The sequence below is a fragment of the Tachyglossus aculeatus genome, chromosome 17 (assembly GCF_015852505.1).
Source record: "Tachyglossus aculeatus isolate mTacAcu1 chromosome 17, mTacAcu1.pri, whole genome shotgun sequence".
NCBI classification, from domain to species: domain Eukaryota; kingdom Metazoa; phylum Chordata; class Mammalia; order Monotremata; family Tachyglossidae; genus Tachyglossus; species Tachyglossus aculeatus.
The window spans coordinates 1,085,575-1,112,005 of record NC_052082.1 but is presented as its reverse complement, the minus strand read 5'-3'; the positions used below and the strand labels follow the sequence as shown (position 1 = coordinate 1,112,005).

Genomic DNA, 26,431 nt, shown 5'->3' with positions numbered 1-26,431 from the left:
ATGTGGCGGAGCTGGGATTCGAACCCATGACCTCTGACTCCAAAGCCCGTGCTCTTTCCACTGAGCCACACTTATATTGGAAGTCAGAGGTTGTGGGCTGTGGGTTCTAGTCCCAACTCTGCCACTTTTTGGCTGTGTGACTTTGGGCAAGTCACTTAACTTCCCTGTGCCTCAGTTACTTTCATTCATTCATTCAATCGTACTTATTGAGCGCTTACTGTGTGCAGAGCACTGTACTAAGCGCTTGGGAAATACAAGTCGGCAACATACAGAGACAGTCCCTACCCAACAACGGGCTCACAGTCTAGAAGGGGGAGACAGACAACAAAACAGAACATATAGACAGGTGTCAAAATCATCAGAACAAATAGAATTATAGCTATATACACATCATTAAGAAAATAAATAGAATAGTAAATATGTACAAGTAAAATAGAACAATAAATCTGTACAAATACACACTAGTGCTGTGGGGAAGGGAAGGAGGTAGGGCAGGGGGGATGGGGAGGGGAGAGGGAAAAGGGGGCTCAGTCTGGGAAGGCTTTCTGGAAGAGGTGAGCTCTCAGTAGAGCTTTGAAGGGAGGAAGGGCTAGCTTGGCAGATGCGTGGAGGGAGGGTATTGCAGGCCAGGGGAAGGATGTGGGCCGGGGGTCGACGGCGGGACAGGAGAGAACGAGGCAGAGTGAGGAGGTTAGCAGCAGAGGAGCATAGGGTGTGGGCTGGGCTGGAGGAGAGAAGGGAGGTGAGGTAGGAGGGGGTGAGGTGATGGACAGCCTTGAAGCTGAGAGTGAGGAGTTTTTGCTTGATTCGTAGGTTGACAACCACTGGAGATTTTTGAGGGGAGTGACATGCCCAGAGCATTTCTGTACAAAGATAATCCAGTTAAATGGCACAATTACTTTATTAGCTCAAGGAATTTGGGAATTCAATATCACTGTCCAGGTGTCTGTCTTTGATTCCAGCCGCAGTGCCCCAGGGCCCAAACTCATAGGCTTCCATCCCAAAGATTCTAACCTCCAACCTGCTCCCCAGCCCCTTCCCTTCCCCCTCCCCTCACTCCTGTCGTCAATCCTGGACCCCAGGTTAAAGTGGGAGGGACACTCAAAAGCCCTGACCTGGAGAGGAAGATTCCCCAGCTGGAAAGAACACAATGGCAGCTGGCCCAAGTCTAGGCCAGCTCCTGCAGCAGCATTAAAATGTGACTGCGTTCTTCCCCTTGAGCCCTGAGGTAGGACAGCACTAACTGTTCTACTGGAGGTGGGTCATGGCTGCGTTGACGACGAAGAAAGAACGCCGGGACCTACGGGCCAGGAGTTTGCTGAAATTGAACCTAAGTGCTCACTCCCCTAAAACCACCAAATGAAATGGTGGTGGGGCATGGCAGCCTGAGGAGGGGGGTCTTGCTGCCAGCTCTCCCTGTGGCAGATGGCCTCCTGGTCCGGGAAGCAAGCCCCAAGCTCTGTGGACGATTGGGTTACGGGCATTGGCGAGCCTCAGAGGACCCACGCTGGGCTTCTCCGAGCTGTGGACCTAAATTCCTCCTCTGTTCATCAGCTCCAAGGGAAAGCCGCAGCACCCAGGGCCCGGGAAGTGCACCTTACCTGTGAGACCGAGGGCTGGGCTAAGCACAGAGGAAACAGAACAGGCCAAGCCCCTCACCCAACCCCCAAGGGGCAGATGCTCACTTGCCTCCAACGCCTCTTACTCTGCAGAAAACTACACCTGGGCCGATATAGGAACCGCACACAGACTTTGGGATGCAACTGTGTTAGCCTCTTGGCTGCACTGAGTACAGGAAAATAAATCAACCTTTCAAACTACTGGGGTGGGTGGGGAAAGGAAAAATCACCAACAAAAAAAAAAGACCTCTGTGTTTCTTCTTGCTGTCGACCTTTATTACGCTCCTGGTGCCTTACAGTGGAAAGAGTTTAAAAACAGACTGTCCCGCGAAGGTCCTCGTCACCAGCCCCCTTTTCCCTTTTTCTTTTTCTGCTGCTGCTTTTTCTTGGTGGCGGGCGCCCCGGCAGGTTTCTGGTGCCTCGGGGGGATGATGTTACTGGTTGAGGAGGACACAGCGGCACTCCCGGACCGCGGGGAAGTGGGCGGGCTGGTCATGGTCTTGCTGGCATCCCTGGAAGAGGCCGATTCACCAAGCTCAAATACCACAGGCTTTCCCCGACTTCCGGATCCCCCCACGCCCTCCCTGTCCCCTCCTCCCTCACACTTTTCCTCCACAACAGGCGGAGGGTGGCCCAAGGAACACAACTCAATGGCTGAGGCTCCCCTTCATCTCCAGTCCGGGGGTCTGGCTCACCCCGGTCCTGACTTAACAGTGGACCCAGCGGCTGCCCGTGGCTCCAGAGCAGAGCGCTGATCATCGCAGAGCTTTGATGTCAGCTTAGTAGCCGGCCCCGGAGCTCCTTCGGCAGGGGGAGCGAACCGGCAGCAAGGAGCAGATCACGGTTCCGGAGTAAAAGGGTTTAGTGGGGCAGGTGACAGGAAAACCTCCTCCTGGACTGGAACAGTCATCGCCTGCGCCTAAGTAGGAGTAGCGGTATTGACTAGCTAAGGTGCACTACTGTACTACGCTCCTCTTCCAGACTGTAAGCTCCTTGTGGGCAGGGAACAGGTCTACCCCTCTGTTACACTGTACTCGCCCAAGAGCTGAGTACAATGCTCTGCAAACAGTAAGTGCTCAATAACTGCCACTGATTGGGAAGTTAGGGATAAAGATGCGTTTACTACCCACAAGGCACTTATACACCGATATTTCTTTCTTGGGCAGCCACCCAAGTTACCACCTGCCTAAACAGCATCAGAGGGAGCCCCTGGCCCTCTCTGCAGCTCTCATTTCCAGCTGAGCTGTGTCCATCTCCGTTTCCCTGTGGCCTGCTCCGGGGCGCTGCCTGGCCGGGATGGTGTCTTAGGTGGATGGATAGGCCCAACACTTTAGACAGCGAATCCGTGGGAAGTAGGGAACTCACCGCTTCAAGGCAACCGGTGCCAAGACTTCATCCTGCCTCCAGCATCTGGGGATATCCACTATTCATCCTGGACTATCCATGTCCTCCCCTCCACTCCCACCATCTGTCCATTACACCTAGGAAAGCCTCCCGACGGCAGGGCCCGGGTCTGTGGCTTTGACGTCCTTTCCCAAAGGCTTGGCAGAGCACTGAGCAGAGCGCCCAGCACTCAGGAGGCGCTCGTACTATCGGTGACGAGGAAGGAGACCGTGGGCACACAGTCCTCACTTACAATTCAGACGAAGCTGCTGCTGTGGTTCCTTGCGTCCCTTTGCCAATCTGATCCTTCTTCTTCCCCTTCTTCCTCCCCCGGTAATAAGACCGCTCGCGCATGGGTAGCCACCGCTCAGGGTCTGGGGTGACTTTAGGGTCGTAATTCTTTGGCAGTTTTCCTGGACAACAGCAGTTGGCAATGGGAGAGAGATGAAAATCCCCAACCCACACCCGGACTGACATCCTGCCCCTTGACACACCTCCCGCTAGGGATGTAAAGGCAGGATTGCAGACAGGCCTCGCCCACCTGCTAAACTTTGTTCAGGGGTCAGTGCCATGCTCACGCCACCACTGTGAAGCTGGTAGCACTGGGAGGACCGTAGGAGCTTGGAGTCACTGCTGTGCCCACGCCACCACTGTGATGCCAGTCACACTGGGATGACCACAGGCAGCTGGGGCTTTTCTGGGTCAAAAGTGGACTATTGAATGTCCCCATTTCTCTGACAGTTGGGGGGGCCCACGGACACCTCATGGGGGGGACCAATGGACATTGTTTAAAATCCATTTTCAGCAAAACTAAGAGTTGCAATTGGCTCCCTTTTGTTACAATAACAAATGGCAAGTAACTGGGTTGACAGAGATTCTCCATCCTGCTTGGAAGAGGATCCCCGGCAAAACAGCATAACCATTCACAGTGGTGCCATGTAGCACAAGCTGTCCGGTGGTGAAACTATCTGTGTGTGTGCTCTGGCACTTCTACCCTTTGGACAGACATACGCTGCCGTGTTCCCCTCTCCTTATCCTGAGTTCTATCTACACCGCAGGTGTTGGAGCAGGAATGACTGTTCTCTCTTTCTGTTCTTCCTACATTCCAGTGCTCCAGATGTATTGAACTTTCATGGAGAGGAAGCACGGTCTGGTAAAGCAAACCTAAATCTGGAAGTCAGAGGACTTGCGTCCTACGCCCAGCTCTGCCAGCTGGGTAACCCTGGGCAAGTCGCTTAACCTCTCTGGGCCTTAGTTTCCACATTGGCAAAATGGGGAAAATACTACCTGTCTTTCTTCCTCACAGGGGTCTTGTGAGGACAAAAATGGTCTAGCACTTTGGGAATAATAGCACTATATTAAAAAAGGTCTCTATGGAATTTCGCTCTGTATGTTTATCTGTATATTTATACAGCAAACAATGGTAGCCTCTTTGAGGCAGGAGGAGAGAGGAGAGAATAATTTTGCCCAAGTCTTCACTGTGGTGAGGGTTAGGACTCAGATTAGACTCACCCTTCTTTTTTTTCTTCTTCTTCTTTATATCCCCCTGCCTAGAAGGAGAACAAGAGCTTTCAGCATTTGCCCACGACACTGCCCGTGACACGGGAAAGACGTCTCCTGACAGCGAGGACCAGCTCTTTTGTGTAACCTGGTGCCCGCGTGCCCTGAAGGGCTGTTGTCTGCAGGAAGCCATAAGATCACACCCTGAAGCGAGCAGGGTGGCAACTCTGGCACAGAGCCACCGTGAGACCAGGGAGGGCTGGGCATGGGAAAGGGGGCAGGGGAGGAAGGAGGGCCGGGGGCAGCCAAGTCCTGATCAACTCGCGGGAACAAGGATGGTCTCAGCTGGAGAGAGTTGAAAGAACAGGAGTCCAAGAACAAATTATCAAGGGACTGGGAAGGGAGAAGCAATGCCTTTGAGAGTTTAGGCAGAAGACAAGAGCAAAGAAAACACAATGGGCATCCTGACACTTGGACATTGAGACTCAAAGCTCCAGGACCACAAGAGGCCCAGCCATGTCATCAATCACAAATCCACGTGGCCCGCTGAAGAGCTTCTCTTTCCGGGCAGGAAGGTCCTGCGGGGAGTCCTGGGTGACCAACTGGCCACTGAACAGGAGATACCGCCGGCCGGGACCAGACTCCATCCCTCACTCCAAGTGGGCTTGCAGAGGGCGTCACCACGGCCCTGTGCACCCACCCCAACCCTCAATCCTGGGCGGGAGGAGACAAGCCATTTACTAACACTCATGGCATTGCAGATTTTGAAGCACAGTGAGATTTCCTGGCTTGTCACCCAACGGGGATCTCTCCTCCGCCCAAAAAAGCCAAGCCCACCCTCTCTCCCCCAGCTTTCCAGCGTGCCGGAGAGGGCTGGGACTGCACAATCCTGGGTTTCCCAGCAGAACCCCCTCTTTACCCCTGTTCTTTAAGGGGATTCTCTGCAGCCAGCTTTCCTCCCTTCTTGCGGACGTAGGTGGCACCGTGGGAGTTCTCGAGAGCCTCGACATCCACCTTGAGAGACATGCTGTCCGAGGAGGGTAGGTGCCTGCTGAGGCTGTGAGGGCCGGAGTTCAGGAATGGGCCCGAATAAGGTGGCCCTCCTCACCACCACCTGAACCCGAATTGTGGGACTGAATCGTGACATTCTGGGTGGGCCCCCTCAGATGGTCACGGATTTGAGGGGCAGATGCCCTTGCTCAGACGGAAACCCCAGCTTTACAAGACCCTGTACTCCAAAATTGCCTCAGAGGCTTCCCTCCCCTCCCTCCCCTCCTGCCCCCGAACAGCTGGATGAGGTGGCTGGGAGGAGGTCTAGAGTCCAGAGCTCCAGAGTAGGGGGATGCCTGCCTCCCTCAGGACCACTCCCGCCTGGCTGCCCTGAGGCACCGGCCTCTGAAGGAGCATGTCAGAGTCCGCAGGTGGAGGCCTGAGCTCCCATGGCCTCTCCCTTCTGCTTCAGTTCTGGGCTCCTGGAGCTCCAAAAAACCAGTCACTAAAAGCCAGCAGGCAAGGTCTGTGGACCCCCCCCCAACCCCTGCCTGGAGCTCCCCCGGCACCCTGTCCCACAATGCCCCCACGGGAGACAGCGGAGAGAGTGCCGGGGAGGGCCTCAGGTTAGCTCAGAGACCCTGTAACTGGGCCTGAAAGGCGTGAGGTTTCCCGGTCCTCGTCTCTGTCCCCCACGAGGCATAGATCCGCCCAAGGGCCCGGCCAGAAGCAGGCCGGGAGGCACACGAAGGATACACTTTTGCCTTCTCAGGATCCACCAGGGAGTACGCAGAGATCAGCTGGGCCAATGTGTGAACATCTTTTGGGTTTTGCCTAAGAGAGAGGAAATTACCCAAGTCACTCTTCAGGGAGCACAAAAGGGCAGAGAGGCGCCAGGCATCCTTCTGACCTCCAATTGTGGAAAGTCCCCCTCGGAGCTCACCGCCACAGCTGTTCCAGGTCACTGATTGCTTCCTTCTTTCTCCCATATTTGAGCTTGAAGTTGGCCGCTTCTCTCATCAAGGACAAATGAGCTGGAGATTTTGGCTAAGGGTTTGCGAGAAAAGAAAGGCCGTGAGTGGGTCACTTAGAGGACGATGCCCTCGGCGCGCCAAGGGGCCACTGGCTAACAAGTCCCAGGTCCAAGGCTGGACTGGACAACCTGGTGGCCTGGATCAAGAGCAAGAGAATAAAACACAAACAAAACCTTGAACTCTGAGCAAACCTAGGCGGTGCCAGTTCAGCCTCCCTGGGGATGACTGTCGGGTAGGTGGAGATCTGGAACCCAGCATAATAGCCGTGTTCCCGATCCCATCCCACCCACAGCTTCTCTCTTCTCCAGAGAGGGGTGAGGAGACATGACCAGACCCTGCCGGGATCAATAAAGGACGGTGCTTGTGACCGTGGCCATGGCAAGGGCAGTGGCTCCCTGGGAGAGCAGCCCTGAAAGCGGGGAAGGAAGATTTGGAGCGTCCAGGTGGACCATGAGAAGGAAAGGACCGCAGCGCGTGCTCAGACTGCCCCCACCAGATTCAGTGACCTGGTGGTCCTGGTACCACTGGATGGCTTGGGCGAAGACCTCGATGGCGCTGTCGATGTCTTCCTCATGACTGTACATGGTCACCAAGGCGGACACCTGCAGATGGGAAAGCAAAGGCCAGTCTGAGGAGCTACTCCCGACCTGGGGGCTGCAAAACAGCAAACACCCACCAGGTTCTGCTGGTTCCAGCAGTCAATCATGGACTGGGCTTGAGGCTGCACCCTCCCTACTACAAAGACAAACACTAAAGCACTTCCTGGCTGGACTGAGAGAAAGGACATTTGTGGCAGAGGAGGAACACGGTTGCTTCTGGGCGCTGCCCCGAGGGACAGGGAGCTGCTGCCCATTTTTGCCAAGCAGGTTCTGGTCAGTCACAGGTGTGAGCCATATGCCTCCTACAAATGGTCCCAGGGGTTCAGTTTGCCCTGGGGACTCACTGGCGAGTATGTGCAGAAGGTTAAGTGGGAAGCTGGATGATCAAAGTTCTCCGCAAACTGGCCCTCAATACACCGAGCTGGGAAGAATTGGATTCCAATGAACTGGACGCTCAGGCCTGTTGGTCCCTGTTCACCCAATCACGCCTGAGCCCCAGAATCATTCATTTTGCAAATCAGAGTCTTGGGGAATCCCCTGCCTTCGGAGGAAGACACGTGACCCGAGGGATGGATATGCACGCGTGCGCACAGACACGCGCATGCGCGCACACGCACACACACACACGCACATAGCAACTAGCTGCCATTCCACCCACCACCCCCTTCTCCCACTGAAAACACATTCTTTTAACTCACCATGCCTGGTTTATGCTTCAACTCGTCTATACTCCTCAGAATTATACATGCTTTGGTAACATTACCTTAAAGGTAGGGAAAAAAAATCCAAAACAAAAAAACAAGAGTTAATTAAGCAAGCCAAACAAAGGGTGTTTCTCCTACCTATGTTTATGACCACAGCAATGAAGCCCAGACAAACAGGAGCATCGTGGGCACCCTCGCTTACAATCCCACAATTGCCATCTCGCCCAGGGCAGAGCGTATTCTGCCTCACCCTTGAAAACAGGCTCGAGGAGCTTCTCAGGGAAGTGGGGGAAGGAAGAATGGTGGGAAGAAAACCCATTTCTCCAGCAGAGGGATTTACTGATGGATTACATTGTTATATTGTACTCTCCTAAACGCTTAGTACAGTGCTCAGCACAAAGTAAGTGCTCGATAAATATGACTGATTGAATTCCTTACTGGAAGCAAAACAGGGTATTAGGAAATGTGGGAAATTGCAGAGGAAGATTAAAGTCAGGCCCTGCCTTCTAGCAGCTGCATTTACTATAGCTGCGCTGCCTCCTAGCAGCTGCGGTCTTCCTGGAGGCCGAAGCCCCCTCCTCCTCCTGGCCCCTACCAGTGGTAGTTATTGAGCGCTTACTGTGTGCAGAGCACTGTATGAAACACGTGGCAAAGTACAATAAAGAAAAAGTTGGTAGATGCAATCCCTGCCCAAAGAAGCTTACAGTCTACAGGGGAAGACAGACATTTAAATAGATTAGGGATAGGGGAAATAGTAGAATATATGAATATTTACATAAGAATCTTGAGGCTGGGGTGTGTATCAAAGTGCTAAGGGGTACACAGCTGAAGGCAGATAGGTGAAATAAAAGGCTAGTCTAGGAGGGTCTCTTGGAGGCCACGTGATTTTAGGAGGATTTTGAAAGTGAGGAGAGTGGACTGTCAGATTTGAACAGGTAGAGCTTTAGACCCAAGGGAGAATGTGGGCAAGGGGTTGGTGGTGGGACAGATGAGACTGAGGTATATAGATAGTAGGTTGGCGTTAGAAGAGTGGAGTGTGCAGGTTGGATTGTAGCAGAGAGCTGTCTGACCATCTTAAAGCTCAAGTAGGAGTCTACAAGTAGCCCAGCACTTTGAGTTCCCACCAGGGTCTTGGACGGAACCACCTGGACAAAGGCCTCCAGCTTCTCCTCCAGCCGTGGAGCCCCAGCCTGAAAGTTTGGACAATTCTAAAGCCAGAGTCCTAAGGATATTTTAGCCAGACACCATTTCTTCGCTGCAATGAGTGCCCCAGTCCATCCAAGCCTTGTGGGGGCCAAAGCTGCCCCAGGAGCTAACAGGATGCCTGGATATTTCATTCCACATCTTAAATCCCAGCTCCCCGGGCCCAGGAAAACCGGCTAAGACCTAGTACAGCTATTACGACTTTAAGAAGAATCCCACTCCACTCCTTTCGCCAATGAGCTATCAAAGTATCCGTACCTTGGGCTATTTTCAGCTGGGCCATGGTCAGCTTAATTTCTGCTGTATTGGCTGGATGCTGCTCCGAAAATTCCTGAAGGATTTTAGGGAGGGAAAAAGGCAAGTTTAGTGAAGTCACCCGTGCAGTCCATGTGACATGGCGCCACCCCGCCTTTATAACCTGGCTGGGTCTCATGCAGGCACTGAAGCACCATGAGCAAGTGAATCAGGAAAATTCACTGCTTTTCGACTTCCCTCGAGAGCATGTGCTGGGAGCCTATGGTGGTTTGGGGGCCTTCGCAGACACATGGTAGGAATGGGATGACAATCCCCGATTCTTTGATCGGCCACCTGCCTGTTGATGCCGGAGAAATTTCAGAACAAGTCTCCTCCTTCCCCCTCAGAGAGCAGACAAACTCCTCACTCCTTGGCGAAGGGCCTCAGAGTGCTTTAATTGTCTGGGCGGGTAAGGCCAGGACAGGCTTCCAAGGCAGCTTCCCGCTCAGCTCCCCTTCTCTTCCCTGGCCCTGCCCCACCGCTATGGCAGCAGCGTGGAGAGGAATGAAGGTGCCTGCCCATCCTCATGGGAAGCAGCTATAGGGCTAGGAGGCGAGCAGAGTTCTCTACCCACAGGCTGGGGGCAAATCCTGTCATCCATATCCAATACTCCCTACTAAAATGCCTCCAGAGGATGTCTCCAGATAGATGTCGTAAATGTAGGAAGTCAGTTCTCCCATGACTGACAAGTGACTTCAGTTCCCTCCACGTGCGATGGCAATGCCTGCTGAGAATGTGGCCTCCCCACGCTCCTTTTTATTTTAAGGTATTTAAGTGCTATGTGCCAGGCACTGTACTAAGCACTGGGGTAGATACAAGCAAATCAGGTTAGACACAGGCCATGTCCCATGTGGGGCTCACAGACTCAATACCCATTTTCCAAATGAGGTCACTGAGAAACAGAGAAGTTATGTGACTTGCCCAAGGTCTCACAGCAGACAAGTGGTGGAGCCAGGATTACAACCCAGGTTCTACTCCTTCCTTGGAGTCCCGCAGGGACAGACTTCTATACCCTCCACCCAACTTGAGTCCTGACATCTACTCTGGTGGGGAGTTTCTGTTTGACCTGAAACTCCGACTCTTTTTACCCAAATCACACAGTACGGTGAAAACCTGGCGCAAGGTTTGAAACCGTGGCATTACCCACAGCTGGTGGCGGGGACTGTCTTGCCCCCAAATGCAACAGCTCTCTTCACCCAGTCCTGGCCATGTTAGTGAGGGTAAATGCGCTGGAGGAGAGCTGGGAGGAAGAGATGTGGGAAAGCGGAAGAAACCAACACCTGACCATACTGGCCAGGCATCAGAAGCGTGTAGCAGAGAAGCCCCACGCTAAGGGTTGGGGGTGACGCAGCTCCAGCCCTTGAGGGACTTTAATGCCAGACCGTCCAACCGGCCGCACCCACCCTACCCCGTCACTCCTGGCCAGTCACCTGCAGGAGCTCAACTGCCTTTGCCTGCTGCTTCTCTCGGCACAGCTGGGCGGCTTGGATGAGCACAGGTAGAAGGTGGTCCGGCCGCTGGGACTGCAGGCTGGATGATATCTTGTGGCACTGATCTGCCTGGGAGAAGAACACATGCACACAGCTCACGCCACACAGCCAGGCGGCACCTCGGACTGGTTTTTTTTTTTTTAATGGCATTTATTAAGCGCTTACTACGTGCAAAGCACTGTTCTAAGCACTGGGGAGGTTACAAAGTGATCAGGTTGTCCCTTGGGGGGCTCACAGTCAATCCCCATTTTACAGATGAGGTAACTGAGGCCCATAGAAGTTAAGTGACTTGCCCAAAGTCACACAGCTGACAAGTGGTGGAGCCAGGATTTGAACCCATGGCCTCTGACTCCAAAGCCTGGGCTCTTTCCACTGAGCAACGCGCCAGGCCAACCTGGCCGGCCGGCCAGCGCTGCAAAACCCAACCGCCTGGCGATCATTAGGAGATTTGTGTTCTTTCATGGACCACCTGGTGGGTCCGGCGCCTGCCCAACAGACAGCATCCTCCCCAAGATGGTCATCAGCTCTGTTCCCCACCCCAACCTTGCCAGGCTGCCTGGCCTCTGGGTACCACGCCAGGCCACCTGGGGGTTGGGGGGAGGAGGGAGAGGAGTCCTGGCCCATGCCCACCTATGGGTGGTCAGGCAGGAGACGCTGGTCCCAAACCCTCCCACTTATGTGGGGCACCGATCACATTGGCCATCCGCACCAAGCCGCGGGGTGGAGATGGCTCTTCACCCCAAGACGAGCAGCGGCAGAGGAATCATTTCTTGCTGGGAACGATATGTGTGCAGACCATACTTACTAAATGTTTTATTCCACTCCCAAACTAAAAACTTTAATGGGGAGATGTGGATTTCTGGGAAGCCAGCAGCCACCGCACAATCCCTTCATGAACTCAGCTTGGCCACCCCAACGCTTGTAACTAACAATAATAACAATGAAGGTATTTGTTAAGTGCTTATTATGTGCCAAGCACTGTTCTATGCCCTGGGAGAGTTACAAGGTAATCAGGTTGTCCCATGCAGGGCTCACAGTCTTAATCCCCATTTTACAGATGAGGTAACAGAGGCACAGAAAAGTTATGTGACTTGCCCACAGTCACACAGCTGACAAGTGGCAGAGCCGGGATTAGAACCCATGACCTCTGACTTGCAGGCCCGTGCTCTTTCCACTAAGCCACACTGCTTCTCAACCCACCAACCAATCAAGGATACTAACTGGGCACCTACTGTGCACAGAGCACTGGACTGAACACTGAGGAGATGCAGAACAAGCAGATCCAGTCCCTGCCCTCAAAGAGCTGACAATCCATCAAACTCCAATGCAGAGCACGTGGTTTCCAGTTTCAGTGGGAATGTTTTTTTCACAGGGGAGTGGGAAGGAGAATGACAAAAGGGAAAACTTCAAATATGGAACTAAATTAATTTGAACGTCATTCTCATCTCCTTAAAACTCATTCTTTTGGTCTCTGCACCAGAAGGCACGCAAGCTTCCTATCCAAAGGGCCAGCCAACACTTAGGTGCTCATAGCCAGGGCCCGGAGTCGGGGGGGATCAGACTGAGCCACAGAGAAGGCCATGCTGGGAGCGTGCAGCCCGGGAACCACTTAATACAGTGCTCTACACACAGTAAGCACTCAATAAATATGACGCTGATTGACTGGGAAGGGGCCTACCTGATTTGTGTACATGGCCAGTAAGGCCTTATTAAACTCGATCGCCTGAAGTTGTTTCTTCGAAAGTTTGTGCTCGACGCCTTCTGCGTTGGTCAGTTTCACCTTTTTCTTGGAGTCAAAGACGTTTTGGTCCTGAAACAAAAGCAAGCCCAAGTCCAGAGACGATGGCGTCGGAACTGGCCTGATGGACTTGGTGGTTTGGCTGTTATCTAGAAGACGGACTGTCGGGACTGACCACCTGACTGACTGACCGAGCGATGAGACCTCGTCTTACCCTTCCACCACGGGCCGGAGGACGCTACCCAGCCCTAGGCACCTCAGATCTGATCTGACACAATAACCTGCAGCTTGGCTACAGCCAAATCAGTTTCCCCTGCCCTGCCGAATCCGAAGAAGGAAGAAAGGAGCGAGGGGCCCTGGTGATGATGATGATGGCATTTGTTAAGCGCTTACTATGTGCAAAGCACTCTTCTAAGCGCTGGGGGGGGGGAGATACAAGGTGATCAGGTTGTCCCAAGTGGGGCTCACCATTTTACAGATGAGGTAACTGAGGCCCAGAGAAGTTAAGCGACTTGCCCAACGTCACACAGCTAAGTGGCAGAGCTGGGATTAGACCCTATGACTTCTGACTCCCAAGCCCGGGCTCTTTCCACTGAGCCATGCTGCTTCTTGTTCAACAGCACAGTCACCAGCCGTGGCACAACCAGCTCCACAGAACCAGGAAGATGAGCAATTGTCTACACCAGTCCCCAAAGTCTCCGGGCACACAGTCCTGGCAGGATAGGGCTTTAAAACTTGGTTTGTGGTCACTCTCAGCGGTTGGATGAAGAGAGCAAATTCAGACCCAAGAAGTGAGATGGCTTGGCTCAGGCTGGCCTCGAGCCCAGAGGGGACTGACTTCCCCCTGCCCAAGTGCATTTTGGCTTTTGTTTTGGAAATCTGCATGTTTGTTCATTTTCTCTCTCCTCCCACTCCCTACCCCCGGCCAATCCTCACAGGTAACTGACACTTTGCACTAAGGGCAGGTGTCTCTTTGACCGCATACTGTCCCAGAGGAGGAGGGCCAGGAAGTTCGGAGGCCAAGGTCCGGTATCCCATGTCTCAGACCAAAATCGATCCCACGGAAACCTGGCCCCATCTGGGCGACAGCCCTCCTCCATGGCCCTGGCCCCAGTCTCCCCCAGGCCTCTGTCGTTCGTCCCGGGACCTGGGGAGCCTTCCGTGTCTGGGAAAGAAGGAGGCCCTGGGGTTGGGGTGAGGACTGGGTCCCGCTCCATTATTCCCATACCTTGTTAATGGTGATGATGTTATTGGCGATCACGGCAAGCAGCCCCACATCGGTTGGCCTGTGGACAACAGACGGCCGGTCAGACGCCCAGGCCGGCGAAAGGGCACCTCGCTCCACCCGGCGGCCGGGGGCATGGGGAGGAGCCTCCGCACAGTCCTTACTTTAACTTTATGATCTGATTGTACAGCTGCAGAGCTTCCTCGGCGCGGCCCTGCAGCTGCAGGACGTAAGCCATCTGCCCGTGAATGATGGCCAGCTCCGCCTCGATGTCTTCCTCAGTCACATCCTGGGTGAGAGGGTGGGATAAACTTTCTTTTAGGGATGCTCCCAAATCACCCAGGCTTCCTCCACAACAACCCACAAGCCCCACAGAAAGACTTCCTTTGGGCTAGGATCTATTCCAGCAGCTGAGGGCAGCTTTGAGCGGGTAGGCTCGCGGGGAGTTGTGAGTTATTAGTGAGCTCAAGCTAGGATCGCTCAGAAGCCAGGAAGAGGGAACACATACAACACGTGTCTGTCCCACCACATACTCTCATCCTATCCCGACTGGATTACTGCATCGGCCTCCTTTCTGATCTCCCATCCTCCTGTCTCTCCCCGCTTCAGTCTATTCTTCACTCTGCTGCCCCGATCGTCTTTCGACAGAAACTCTCTGGGCATGTCACTCCCCTCCTCAAAAATCTCCAGCGGTTGCCTATCAACCTTCAAATGAAGCAAAAACCCCTCACTCTCGGCTTCAAAGCTCTCCATCACCTCGCCCCCTCCTACCTCACCTCCCTTCTCTCCTTCTACATCCCAGCTCGTATACTCTGCTCCTCTGCCGCCGCTAACCTCCTCAATGTGCCTCATTCTCGGTTGTCCCGCCATCGACCCCTGGCCCATGTACTACTTCTGGCCTGGAATGCCCTCCCTCCACACATCCGCCAAACTAGTTCTCTTCCTCCCTTCAAAGCCCTACTGAGAGCTCACCTCCTCCAGGGAGGCCTTCCCACACTGAGCCCCCCTTTTCCTCTCCTCCTCCTCCGGTCCCCATCCTCCCCCACCACCCCCTGCCCTTCCCCCTTCCTCTCCCCACAGCATTTGTGCATATTTGTACACACTTATTACTCTATCTTATTAATGATGTGTATATAGTTATAATTCTATTTATTCTGTAGGTATTGACACTTGTCTACTTGGTTTTTTGGGGGGTTTTTTTTGTCTGCCTCCCCATTTTGTCTGTGAGCCCACTGTTGGGTAGGTACCATCTCTATATGTTGCCGATTTGTACTTCCTAAGTGCTTAGTACAGTGCTCTGCACACAGTAAGCACTCAATAAATATGACTGGATGAATGAATGCTCTCCCCAAGAAAAGGAGAACTAGGTACCACACACACTGCTGGCCCAGTGCCATGTAAACGCTGTACTGACCCGGTAGAATCATATGGCTCTTAAATCGATCCTGAGTCCAGCACTCCCTTGGGCCTAGGACACCCACAAGCTTGGAAGTTTGGGAGTGGCAGTGGCAAGCTTACCGAATCTTCCGAGAGGGACTGACGGCACAGATCTATTTAGGAAGAAAAAATAGCCCTAATTAATTTCTTGACCCTTTGTCTCAACTGGGGCAAAACTATCTCCTCAAACCCAGAAAAGTCCAGAGGCCTTCAAGTGAGAGTCTGGCCAGTCGGCCAGCAAGGCGAGCATAGACTTGTAATGTTAGACTGGTGAATGGCGGCTGTGTGCCTGCCACTCACCGCTCCACCTCCTTTCTCTCGGCACCGGCACTAGGCACAGTGGGCAGCCTGGAGCGTTCACACCAAGCTGGCCGGCTAGGGCGTTATTATTGGGTTGGAGGCCCCATGAGCTGTTTGGGCCCAGTCCAGGAGCATATGGGCGGGTCTGACCGAGAGAACTGCCCTTACCATGGCCATGGAGCTGCTCACTTTTCCCTCATCACCCGTAAATGGAACGGGAGCAGCGATCCAGTGCCCCAGGAACGTTTCCTCCATCCCTGACTCAAAGCTGTGTCCGAGGACCCCAACACCATGGCTCTGCCCACTCTTTCGGTCCATGCTCCAACCTCCCTCCACCCATCACGGGCCAGTGTCTCGCACTGCCTCTACTGACCGAGGTTCGGATTCCTTCACTTCTCTAGAACCAGTTTCAATGGACCCCAAGGGCCTTCCCCAACCCTCACCCCTGCTCTCAGCGGCTCGGTCTGCCCTTCTACTACGTTCTGGGTAAATGTGGGCTAAACTGGATGGACTCTAGACATAGGAAAGGCAGAAATGAGGGCATTTCCTGAGGGCCCACGGGGGCAATTGCACCACGCTCAGCACCATGCCCCCAGCCCCTGGAAGCTTCCATGGCAAACAGGGTATGGTCCCTGGCAAGGTTCCTGCCCTTTCACAGCACCCAGAAACCCAGGACCCATCTGCCTGTTTCCATCGAGTGGCTGGGGAGTTTGCCAAACCTCTCTCGGGCTGATGGCCAGGGGGCTGGCCAATGAGGGTGGGAGGTCACGGGAGGCAGCAGACCTCAGAAGGGGGCCCAGACAGAGTCCAGAGACCTCCCACTCCTTGGCCCGGGTTCAGGGTGACAGCACCAGCCCCAGCAAATCCACCGCTTGAGTTTCCAGAGGGGTGGGAAGCTCCCAGACCCTCCAGACCAGCTGGCCGCTCCCTCGCCCAGCAAAGGCCCGTACCTTCTGCTCGCCGCAAGGCTTTCATTGCCGGCTTCAGCTGACCCCGCCCAATCAGCGCACACGCGACATTGTAGCACAGCTCATAGCTGCCCTCCTGCGATCCCAAGTTTTCCTGATGAGGAGCAGAAGCAGAGGTTGAGATTTGGGGGTGGGGAGGGCTTCCCCAGCCCATACCTGGGCAGCGCCCCTCCCACCCCCAACTCGGCGGGTACCCCCCGCACCGGCGCGACTTGCTCCCACTGGCTCTGGGCGGCCACCACAGCTGACAGGTTGGTCTTTCTCTCCTCCTCGTAGTCGTCCTGGGAGTTCCGGATCAGGTCCCGGTACACGGCCAAGCAGTCATCGTAGCGCTCCAGCCTGTACAACTGGCCAAGACAACCGTGGACCAGGTCACGTCCTGAGGACTGCCCAGCCTGCACATCACCCACCCACCCACACACCTGACTAGGGCAGGAAAACCCAGCCAGCAAAAGGCTGCCCCATGGGAAAAAAAAAAAAACAACTGTCCATCAGTCACAACTGTAGGCATTAAAGCACAGGCAAGGCCCAGACCATCACCTGGGAGAGAGAGGCCCCCTAAACCCCGCCATCTGGGCCTACTGTGAGCCAGGGGGCTGTGTGGGGTGAAGATGTGCCAGGCAGCGGGTGCCTGCCACGGCACTCGGAGTGTCGGGAAGCTGCGGACACAGCTGCTGGACTCCGAACAGCCCCGCCTGGGCAGCCAGGACTCAGAAACGCTGCTCCTCCAGCTGCACTGCTCTGCTGTGATTATTGGTCTTATTGTTGTTCAGGTCTTTCACACTGGGTTTGTAAGAATTATGTTACTTGTTAGGCACTTACTATGTGCCAAGTTACTTGTGAAGCACTTACTATGCGCCAAGCTCTGTACTAAGTGCTGGGGTATTGGACTATGTCCAGCCCAATTTCCTTTTGACTACCCCAGTGCTTAGTACAGTGCCTAACCTGTAGTAAGCGGTTGACAAATACCACAATCATCATCATCAGACTTACCACTTGGCCATAGAGCTCCTTGAGTTTTTCGCTTTGCTGGCTGGCACCTTCTATGGTCTTCAGGGCCTGCTCAATGCGGTTCAGCCTGTACTCGCAGTACGCCTTCTCAAAGGACACCAAGTCACTGCAAAGGGGCACCCGAGCAGGTGACGTGAGAACCATAAGCCAAATGGCAGATGGACCGGAATGGCCCCCCACCCTTCTCACGTGCCTCGCCCCACCCCGCCTCATCCTGAAGCCTGCCCACCGCGGTCCAATTCAGAGACCCGATCACCAGCAGCTCACCCCGTTTCTCCAGGACAGAACTCCAGGGAAACAGCCCCACCGGGGAAGCATGCTGAGAACTCGCCCATCCTCTCCAAGCCTGGCTACAGAGTCAAGGCCCAGGTTGGCCAGGGAAGCCTCACTGAAGACCGTGGGGCCTCAGGAAGCCCCCGCCCGAGGCCAAGGCAGGTGAGCCCGGAGAGAAAACCTGATATCTACCTTAGTGCTTAGCTCAGTGCTTGGCATTATCTGAGTTATTACTAGAATTGATCCACATTTTCAGCAGGAAGTGGGACAAAAGCAGAAAATGGTGGGCCATTACAGACAGCACCCAGGAACTGCAAGGGGCGATCTTGGAGGCTGTTGTATGGCCAGGGAACATGACTGTTAATTCTGCTGCACTGGACTCTCCCAAATGCTTAGTACAGTGTTCTGCACCTGGTAAGCGCTCAATCAATACTACTGATTGATTGCACCTGTGGAGGCAGGAGTGACAAATGGTGCTCTGCAGGGAGACCACTCCTCCCTTCTTGGGATGAGATACAAGCCCTGCTTCCTTGGGCTGACGCTCCATCCCAAGTCAGGGGACCAAGAATAACGATTATGGTATTATTTCTTAAGTAATTACCATGTGCCGATACACACCTGATCATCAGATGGGGGTAGGGGAGAAAGACACAGTCCCTGCCCCACACGAGCCTCACAGTCTAAAGGGGAGGGTGAATGGGTATTTCACAGATAAATGGGTATTATACAGATGAGGAACCTATGGCCCAGAGAAGTTAAGAAGTTGCCCAAGGTCAAACCACAGGCAAGAGGTGTAACCAGGATTAAAATTCCAAGCCTGTGTTCACTCAACTACTAGGCCATGCTGCTTCTTGGATGCTGGAGAGGGAGGCCGAATGGACTAGAGACTGTTCTGCTTGGGGCACCAAGGAGTCTGGAGATGAAAGAACTACTTGTGCTTTCACTTGGAAATGGAGGATGACCCTGCCCAACCTCAGGCCCAGAGTTGGGCTCAGTGCTGGCCTAGCTTCGGGCTCAACACTCCCCATGGTGTCAAAGCGCCACTGATGCTATGGGTCTGACTAGGAATGGATCTGGTCAGGGCCACACTGGCAAGGTTTACCCCTCTGCCCCCGTTTCTCAAACCAGACCGTGTTCAATACCCTCTTAGCCGTCCACCGCGAGCCATGGCGAGCCTCCACGACCAAGAGGTGAATCCTCACCCGGAGGCAGAGGGAGCAAGGGAGAAAAAATTGGGTGGAAAAACCGAGGGTCTGCCCCATGGTGCACATGCGTTAGGGGCCCAACCTCGAAGGAAGAGGCAGGACCAGGGGCCATGATGGGAACTCCGAACCAGCTTTCCACCTCCCGGTCTTTACTTCACCATGGCCCACTCCGGGGACTACAGGGCTCTGGATCTCAGTCCCTGCTCCCCGGCCCATCTATTTCCACAAGTCAAAGAGAGGCACCTATCCAGGACCTCATTTGTCCATCCCCATCCCTGCTCCCCCCATCGCCCCCCAGCCCATCAATTTCCACAAGTCAGAGGCATCTATCCAGGACCTCATTTGTCCATCCCCAAGCCAGGGGGCCACCACAGGCCCCGGGAAGCAACCCTCAAGCAACAGGATGGCCTCTCAATGGGCTGCCAATGGTCCTGGCTTGAGCGCTCACCTGGGTAAGACTTTGGCGTGGGAGCTGATGATGCTTAGGGCTTCCCTGAAACCTCCATTCTGGATAAGGCACACCACTTTACAATGGATGGCGGTCACGTCGTCCTTGCTGGTCTGCAGAACTAGGGAAGAGCATTAGGCACAATCAGTTCAGCAACAGAGTCTCCTCATTTCTGAGACGCGATGACGACACACACGTTCTAAAACCCGGGTTTTCCTGGGGCAGAAAGGTGGGAACTGGAACCAGTGATCTGCATGTGCAATTCTGCTTCTCATTGATCTCACACAGCTGACCTAACACCCCTCTCTGCTCTAGCACATACTTTCACTACACGACCTGGAGAAAACGTGACGGAAGGATGAGAACTGTTCTCCCTCAACACTTGTTTGTTCTGGTAGACTGTGATCCCTTTGATGGGGCAGATGGAGTTAAGGTAGGAGGGAGAGACAGGGGGAGGTTACAAAGTGATCCACTTGTCCCACGTGGGGCTCACAGTCTTAATCCCCATTTTACAGATGAGGGAACTGAGGCCCAGAGAAGTGAAGTGACTTGCCCAAAGTCACCCAGCTGACAATTGGAGGAGCTGGGATTTGAACCCATGAGAAGCAGCGTGGCTCAGTGGAAAGAGCATGGGCTTTGGAGTCAGAAGTCATGGGTTCGAATCCCGGCTGCACCACATGTCTGCTGTGTGACCTTGGGCAAGTCACTTCACTTCTCGGAGCCTCAGTGACCTCATCTGTGAAATGGGGATGAAGACTGTGAGCCCCATGTGGGTCAACCTGATCACCTTGTATCCCCCCAGTGCTTAGCACAGTGCTTTGCACACAGTAAGCGCTTAACAAATGCCATCATTATTATTATTATGGCCTCTGACTCCCAAGCCTGGGCTCTTTCACTCATTCAATCGTATTTATTGAGCGCTTACTGTGTGCAGAGCACTGTATCAAGCACTTGGGAAGTACAAGCTGGCAACATATAGAGACAGTCCCTACCCAACAGCGGGCTCACAGTCTAGAAGGGGGAGACGGACAACAAAACAAAACATGTTAACAAAATAAAATAGAATAAATATGTAAAATAGAGTAATAAATACATACAGACATATACACATATATAGAGGTGCTGTGGGGAGGGGACAGAGGTAAGGCGGGGGGCATGGGTAGGGAGCTCTTTCCACTGAGCCACGCCGCTTCTCAAATCTTCATTCATTCAATCGCATTTATTGAGCGCTTACTGTGTGCAGAGCAGTGGACTAAGCACTTGGGCAGTACAAGCTGGCAACATATAGAGACAGTCCCTACCCAACAGCGGGCTCACAGTCTAGAAGGGGGAGACAGACAACAAAACAAAACATATTAACAAAATACAACAGAATAAATATGTACAAGTAAAATATAGAGTACTAAATACGTACAAACATATATACAGGTGCTGTGGGGAGGGGAAGGAGGTAAGGCAGGGGGGTGATGTGAGCCCGCTGTCGGCCCAAGTCATCCCCCAGGCCTGGAGTGCCCTCCCTCTGCCCATCCGCCAAGCTAGCTCTCTTCCTCCCTTCAAAACCCTACTGAGAGCTCACCTCCTCCAGGAGGCCTTCCCACACTGAGCCCCTTCCTTCCTCTCCCCCTCTCCATCCCCCATCTTACCTCCTTCACTTCCCCACAGCACCTGTATATACGTATATATCTGTACATATTTATTACCCTCTTTATTTATTTATTTATTTTACTTGTACATATCTATTCATTTTATTTTGTTAGTATGGTTTTGTTCTCTGTCTCCCCCTTTTAGACTGTGAGCCCACTGTTGGGTAGGGACTGTCTCTATATGTTGCCAACTTGTACTTCCCAAGCGCTTAGTACAGTGCTCTGCACACAGTAAGTGCTCAATAAATATGATTGATTGATTGATTGGGTCTGTCTCTATATGTTGCCAACTTGGACTTCCCAAGTGCTTAGTACAGTGATGATGATGATGATGATGATGGCATTTGTTATGCGCTTACTATGTGCAAAGCACTGTTCTATGCGCTGGGGAGGTTACAAGGTGATCAGGTTGTCCCATGGGAGGCTCACACTCTTCATCCCCATTTTACAGATGAGGGAACTGAGGCCCAGAGAAGTGAAGCGACTCGCCCAAAGTCACACAGCTGACGAGTGGCAGAGCCGGGATTCGAACCGGTGACCTCTGACTCCAAAGCCCGGTCTCTTTCCACTGAGCCACGCTGTTATAATAATAATGGCATTTATTAAGTGCTTACTATGTGCAAAGCACTGTTCTAAGTGCTGGGGAGGTTACAAGGTGATCAGGTTGTCCCACGGGGAGCTCACAATCTTAATCCCCATTTTACAGATGAGGTAACTGAGGCACAGAGAAGTGAATTTATTTTATTTTGTTAGTATGTTTGGTTAGTATGTTTGGTTTTGTCTCCCTCTTTTAGACTGTGAGCCCATTGTTGGGTAGGGACTGTCTCTATATGTTGCCAACTTGTACTTCCCAAGCGCTTAGTCCAGTGCTCTGCACACAGTAGGCGCTCAATAAATACGATTGATGATGATGATGATGAGTTGACTTGTCCAAAGTCACCCAGCTGACAATTGGCGGCGCCGGGATTCGAACCGGTGACCTCCAACTCCAAAGCCTTTGCTCTTTCCACTGAGCCACGCTGCTTCTCTACAGTGCTGTACATATGTATATATGTTTGTACGTATTTATTACTCTATTTATTTTACTTGTACATATCTATTCTATTTATTCTATTTTGTACATATGTATATATGTTTGTACATATTTATTTATTTATCTTACTTGTACATATCTATCCTATTTATTTTATTTTGTCAGTATGTTTGGTTTTGTTCTCTGTCTCCCCCTTTTGGACTGTGAGCCCACTGTTGGGGAGGGACTGTCTCTATATGTTGCCAACTTGGACTTCCCAAGCGCTTAGTACAGTGCTCTGCACACAGTAAGCGCTCAATAAATACGATTGATTGATTGATTGGGGAGGTTACAAGGCGATCAGGTTGTCCCACGGGGGGCTCACACTCTTCATCCCCATTTTACAGATGAGGGAACTGAGGCCCAGAGAAGTGAAGCGACTCGCCCAAAGTCACACAAGTGATAACTGGCAGAGCCGGGATTCGAACCGGTGACCTCCGACTCCAAAGCTCGGGCTCTTTCCACTGAGCCACAATGCTATAATAACAATAATGGCATTTATTAAGCGCTTACTATGTGCAAGGCACTGTTCTAAGCGCTGGGGAGGTTACAAGGTGATCAGGTTGCCCCACGGGGGGCTCACACTCTTCATCCCCGTTTTACAGATGAGGGAACTGAGGCCCAGAGAAGTGAAGCGACTCGCCCAAAGTCACACAAGTGATAATTGGCAGAGCCGGGATTCAAACCGGTGACCTCCGACTCCAAAGCCCGGGCTCTTTCCACTGAGCCACGCTGCTTCTCTAATAACAATAATGATGGCATTTATTAAGTGCTTACTATGGGCAAAGCACTGTTCTAAACGCTGGGGAGGTTACAAGGTGATCAGGTTGTCCCACGGGGGGGCTCACACTCTTCATCCCCGTTTTACAGATGAGGGAACTGAGGCCCGGAGAAGTGAAGTGACTTGCCCAAAGTCACACAGCTGGGACTCGAACCCGTGACCTCCGACTCCAAAGCCCGGGCTCTTTCCACTGAGCCACGCTGCTTCTCTACAGTGCTCCGCACACGGTAGGCGCTCAATAAATACGACTGAATGAATGAATGAATGAATGAATGAAAGAGTGAATGAATGAATGAATGAATGAATGAAGCTCTTCCCACGGAGCCACGCCGCTTCCTCCTCCGGCCGGGCCAGGTACACGTGGCTCTCGGCGGGGCTGGGGGACATTCATTCATTCAGTCAATCAATCAATCAATCAATCGTATTTATTGAGCGCTTACTATGTGCAGAGCACTGTACTAAGCGCTTGGGAAGTACAAATTGGCATCACATAGAGACAGTCCCTACCCAACAGTGGGCTCACAGTCTAAAAGGGGGAGACAGAGAACAGAACCAAACATACCAACAAACTAAAATAAGTAGGATAAAATAAAATAAGTAGGATAATTAGGATAATAAGTAGTCGTATTTATTGAGCGCTTACTGTGTGCACAGCACTGTACTGAGCGCTTGGGAACTACAACTCGGGAACGGCAGGAGAGAAAGGAAGAGAAAAGGAAAAGTAGAGAGGACTGAGCCGGCGGCCTAAGTCGCAGTTCCTCAGTCTAGAATCACCCTGAAATAAACATGTAATAAATATTTATTACATACATACATATTTATTACTCTTTATTTATTTATTTACTTATTTTACTTGTACATTTCTATCCTCTTTATTTTATTTTGTTGGTACGTTTGGTTCTGTTCTCCGTCTCCCCCTTTTAGACTGTGAGCCCGCCGTTGGGTAGGGACTGTCTATGTTGCAAGTTGGGCTTCCCAAGCGCTTAGTCCGGTGCTCTGCACACAGTAATCAATCAATCAATCAATCAATCGTATTTATTGAGCGCTTACTATGTGCAGAGCACTGTACTAAGCGCTTGGGAAGTACAAATTGGCATCACATAGAGACGGTCCCTACCCAACAGTGGGCTCACAGTCTAAAAGGGGGAGACAGAGAACAGAACCAAACATACCAACAAAATAAGTAGGATAGAAATGTACAAGTAAAATAAATAAATAAATAAATAAATGAGTAATAAATATGTGCAACCGTATATACATATATACAGGTGCTGTGGGGAAGGGAAGGAGGTAAGACGGGGGGATGGAGAGGGGGACGAGGGGGAGAGGAAAGAAGGGGCTCAGTCTGGGAAGGCCTCCTGGAGGAGGTGAGCTCTCAGCAGGGCCTTGGTAAGCGCTCAATAAGCTCAGTAAGCGCTCAATAAATACGATTGTACATTTCTATCCTCTTTATTTTATTTCGTTGGTACGCTTGGTTCTGTTCTCCGTCTCCCCCTTTTAGACTGTGAGCCCACTGTTGGGTAGGGACCGTCTCTATGTGTTGCCAAGTTGGGCTTCCCAAGCGCTTAGTCCGGTGCTCTGCACACAGTAAGCGCTCAATAAATACGATTGATTGATTGAAATATTAAAGGCAGTCAATTCTGAGGCGATCCGGTCGGGGCCGGCCCGCACCGCGCTTCCGATCGCGCCGTACCGCGCCGCACCGGGAGGGGGGGCTGCGGGGCGCATGCGCGCGGCCGTGGGGGAGGGGGGGCAGGTCCGGCGCGGCGCGCAGGCGCACACACTCACTCTTGTTGACCGTCTTGAGGGCGCGCGGGAAGTCGCCGTTCTGTCCGTAGCGGTTCACCTCGCTCCACAGGGCCGACACCGACACCCCGCCGCCGCCGCCACTGCCTCCGCCGCCGCCTCCGCCCGCCATCTTGTCCCTCCCGCGGAGGGGCGGGGCGACCTCTGCCCGCGGAAACGCTCCGCGCCGCCCGCCCGCCGGCGGAAGGAGGAACAGCCGCCGCCGTTGCCGGGGCAACGGGACGGGACCTCGGGCCCCGCCCCCTAGCGGCGCGCTGACGCTCACTCGCTCAATCGTACTTCCTAATAATAACAATATCATATAATATAAGAATTATAATTATTAATTAATAACAATATAATAATAATTATAATTATTAATTAATATAATTATAATCATATAATATCATCTAATAATAACAATTACGGCCTGTGCGCTGACTGTGTGCGCTTAATATTGGGTAGGGACCGTTTCTCTATGTTGCCAATTTGTACTTCCCAAGCGCTTAGTTCAGTGCTCTGCACACAGTAAGCGCTCAATAAATACGATTGATGATGCTGCGCCAGGGAGGTGACGAGGTGATCAGGTGGTCCCACAGAGGGCTCGCGGTTCTTCATCCCCGTTTCACAGATGAGGCAGCTGAGGCCCGGAGAAGTGAAGCGACTCGCCCGAATCAATCAATCAGTCGTATTTATTGAGCGCTTACTGTGTGCAGAGCGCTGGACTAAGCGCTTGGGAAGTCCAAGTCGGCAACAGCTAGAGACGGTCCCTACCCAACAGTGGGCTCGCAGTCTAAAAGGGGGAGACGGAGAACAAAACCAAACATACCAACAAAATAAAATAAATAGAATAGATATGTACAAGTAAAATAAATAGAGTAATATGTACAAACATATATACATATGTACATTCATTCAATTGTACTTCTTAATAATAATAATTATGGCCTTTATTAAGCTCTTACTATGTGCAAAGCACCATTCTAACGCCGGGGAGGTTACAAGGTGATCGGGTTGTCCCACAGAGGGCTCACAGTCTTCATCCCCATTTTACAGATGAGGCAACTGAGGCCCAGAGAAGTGAAGTGACTTGCCCAAGTCAATCAATCAATCAATCAATCGTATTTATTGAGCGCTTACTGTGTGCAGAGCACTGGACTAAGTGCTTGGGAAGTACAAGTTGGCAACACCTAGAGACGGTCCCTACCCAACAGTGGGCTCACAGTCTAAAAGGGGGAGACAGAGAACAAAACCAAACATACTAACAAAATAAAATAAATAGAATAGATATGTACAAGTAAAATAGAGTAATATGTACATACATATATACATATATACATTCATTCAATTGTACTAATTAATAATAATAATTATGGCCTTTATTAAGCTCTTCCTATGTGCAAAGCACCCTTCTAACGCCGGGGAGGTTACAAGGTGATCAGGTGGTCCCACAGAGGGCTCACAGTCTTCATCCCCATTTTACAGATGAGGCAACTGAGGCCCAGAGAAGTGAAGTGACTTGCCCAAATCAATCAATCAATCAATCGTATTTATTGAGCGCTTACTGTGTGCAGAGCACTGGACTAAGCGCTTGGGAAGTACAAGTTGGCAACATATAGAGACGGTCCCTACCCAACAGCGGGCTCACATTCTAAAAGGGGGAGACAGAGAACAAAACCAAACATACTAACAAAATAAATAGAATAGATATGCACAAGTAAAATAAATA

General features: G+C 52.3%; 1 protein-coding gene across 1 annotated transcript; it reads right to left on the bottom strand.

Annotated features, from left to right (window-relative positions):
* Nucleotides 1-1,871: 1,871 nt before the first annotated feature.
* Nucleotides 1,872-24,850, bottom strand: SRP72 (signal recognition particle 72). The gene is made up of 19 exons (XM_038759455.1): nt 24,706-24,850; nt 19,422-19,542; nt 17,478-17,601; nt 16,688-16,831; nt 16,467-16,578; nt 15,298-15,329; nt 13,944-14,068; nt 13,783-13,840; nt 12,495-12,626; nt 10,757-10,885; nt 9,291-9,363; nt 7,824-7,888; nt 7,033-7,128; nt 6,436-6,539; nt 6,249-6,326; nt 5,422-5,559; nt 4,515-4,552; nt 3,256-3,415; nt 1,872-2,131 (listed from the first exon to the last, which is right to left on the bottom strand). Exons 1-19 carry the CDS (start codon nt 24,833-24,835, stop codon nt 1,960-1,962), a joined length of 2,031 nt encoding a protein of 676 aa, XP_038615383.1. The 5' UTR covers nt 24,836-24,850; the 3' UTR covers nt 1,872-1,959.
* Nucleotides 24,851-26,431: the final 1,581 nt, after the last annotated feature.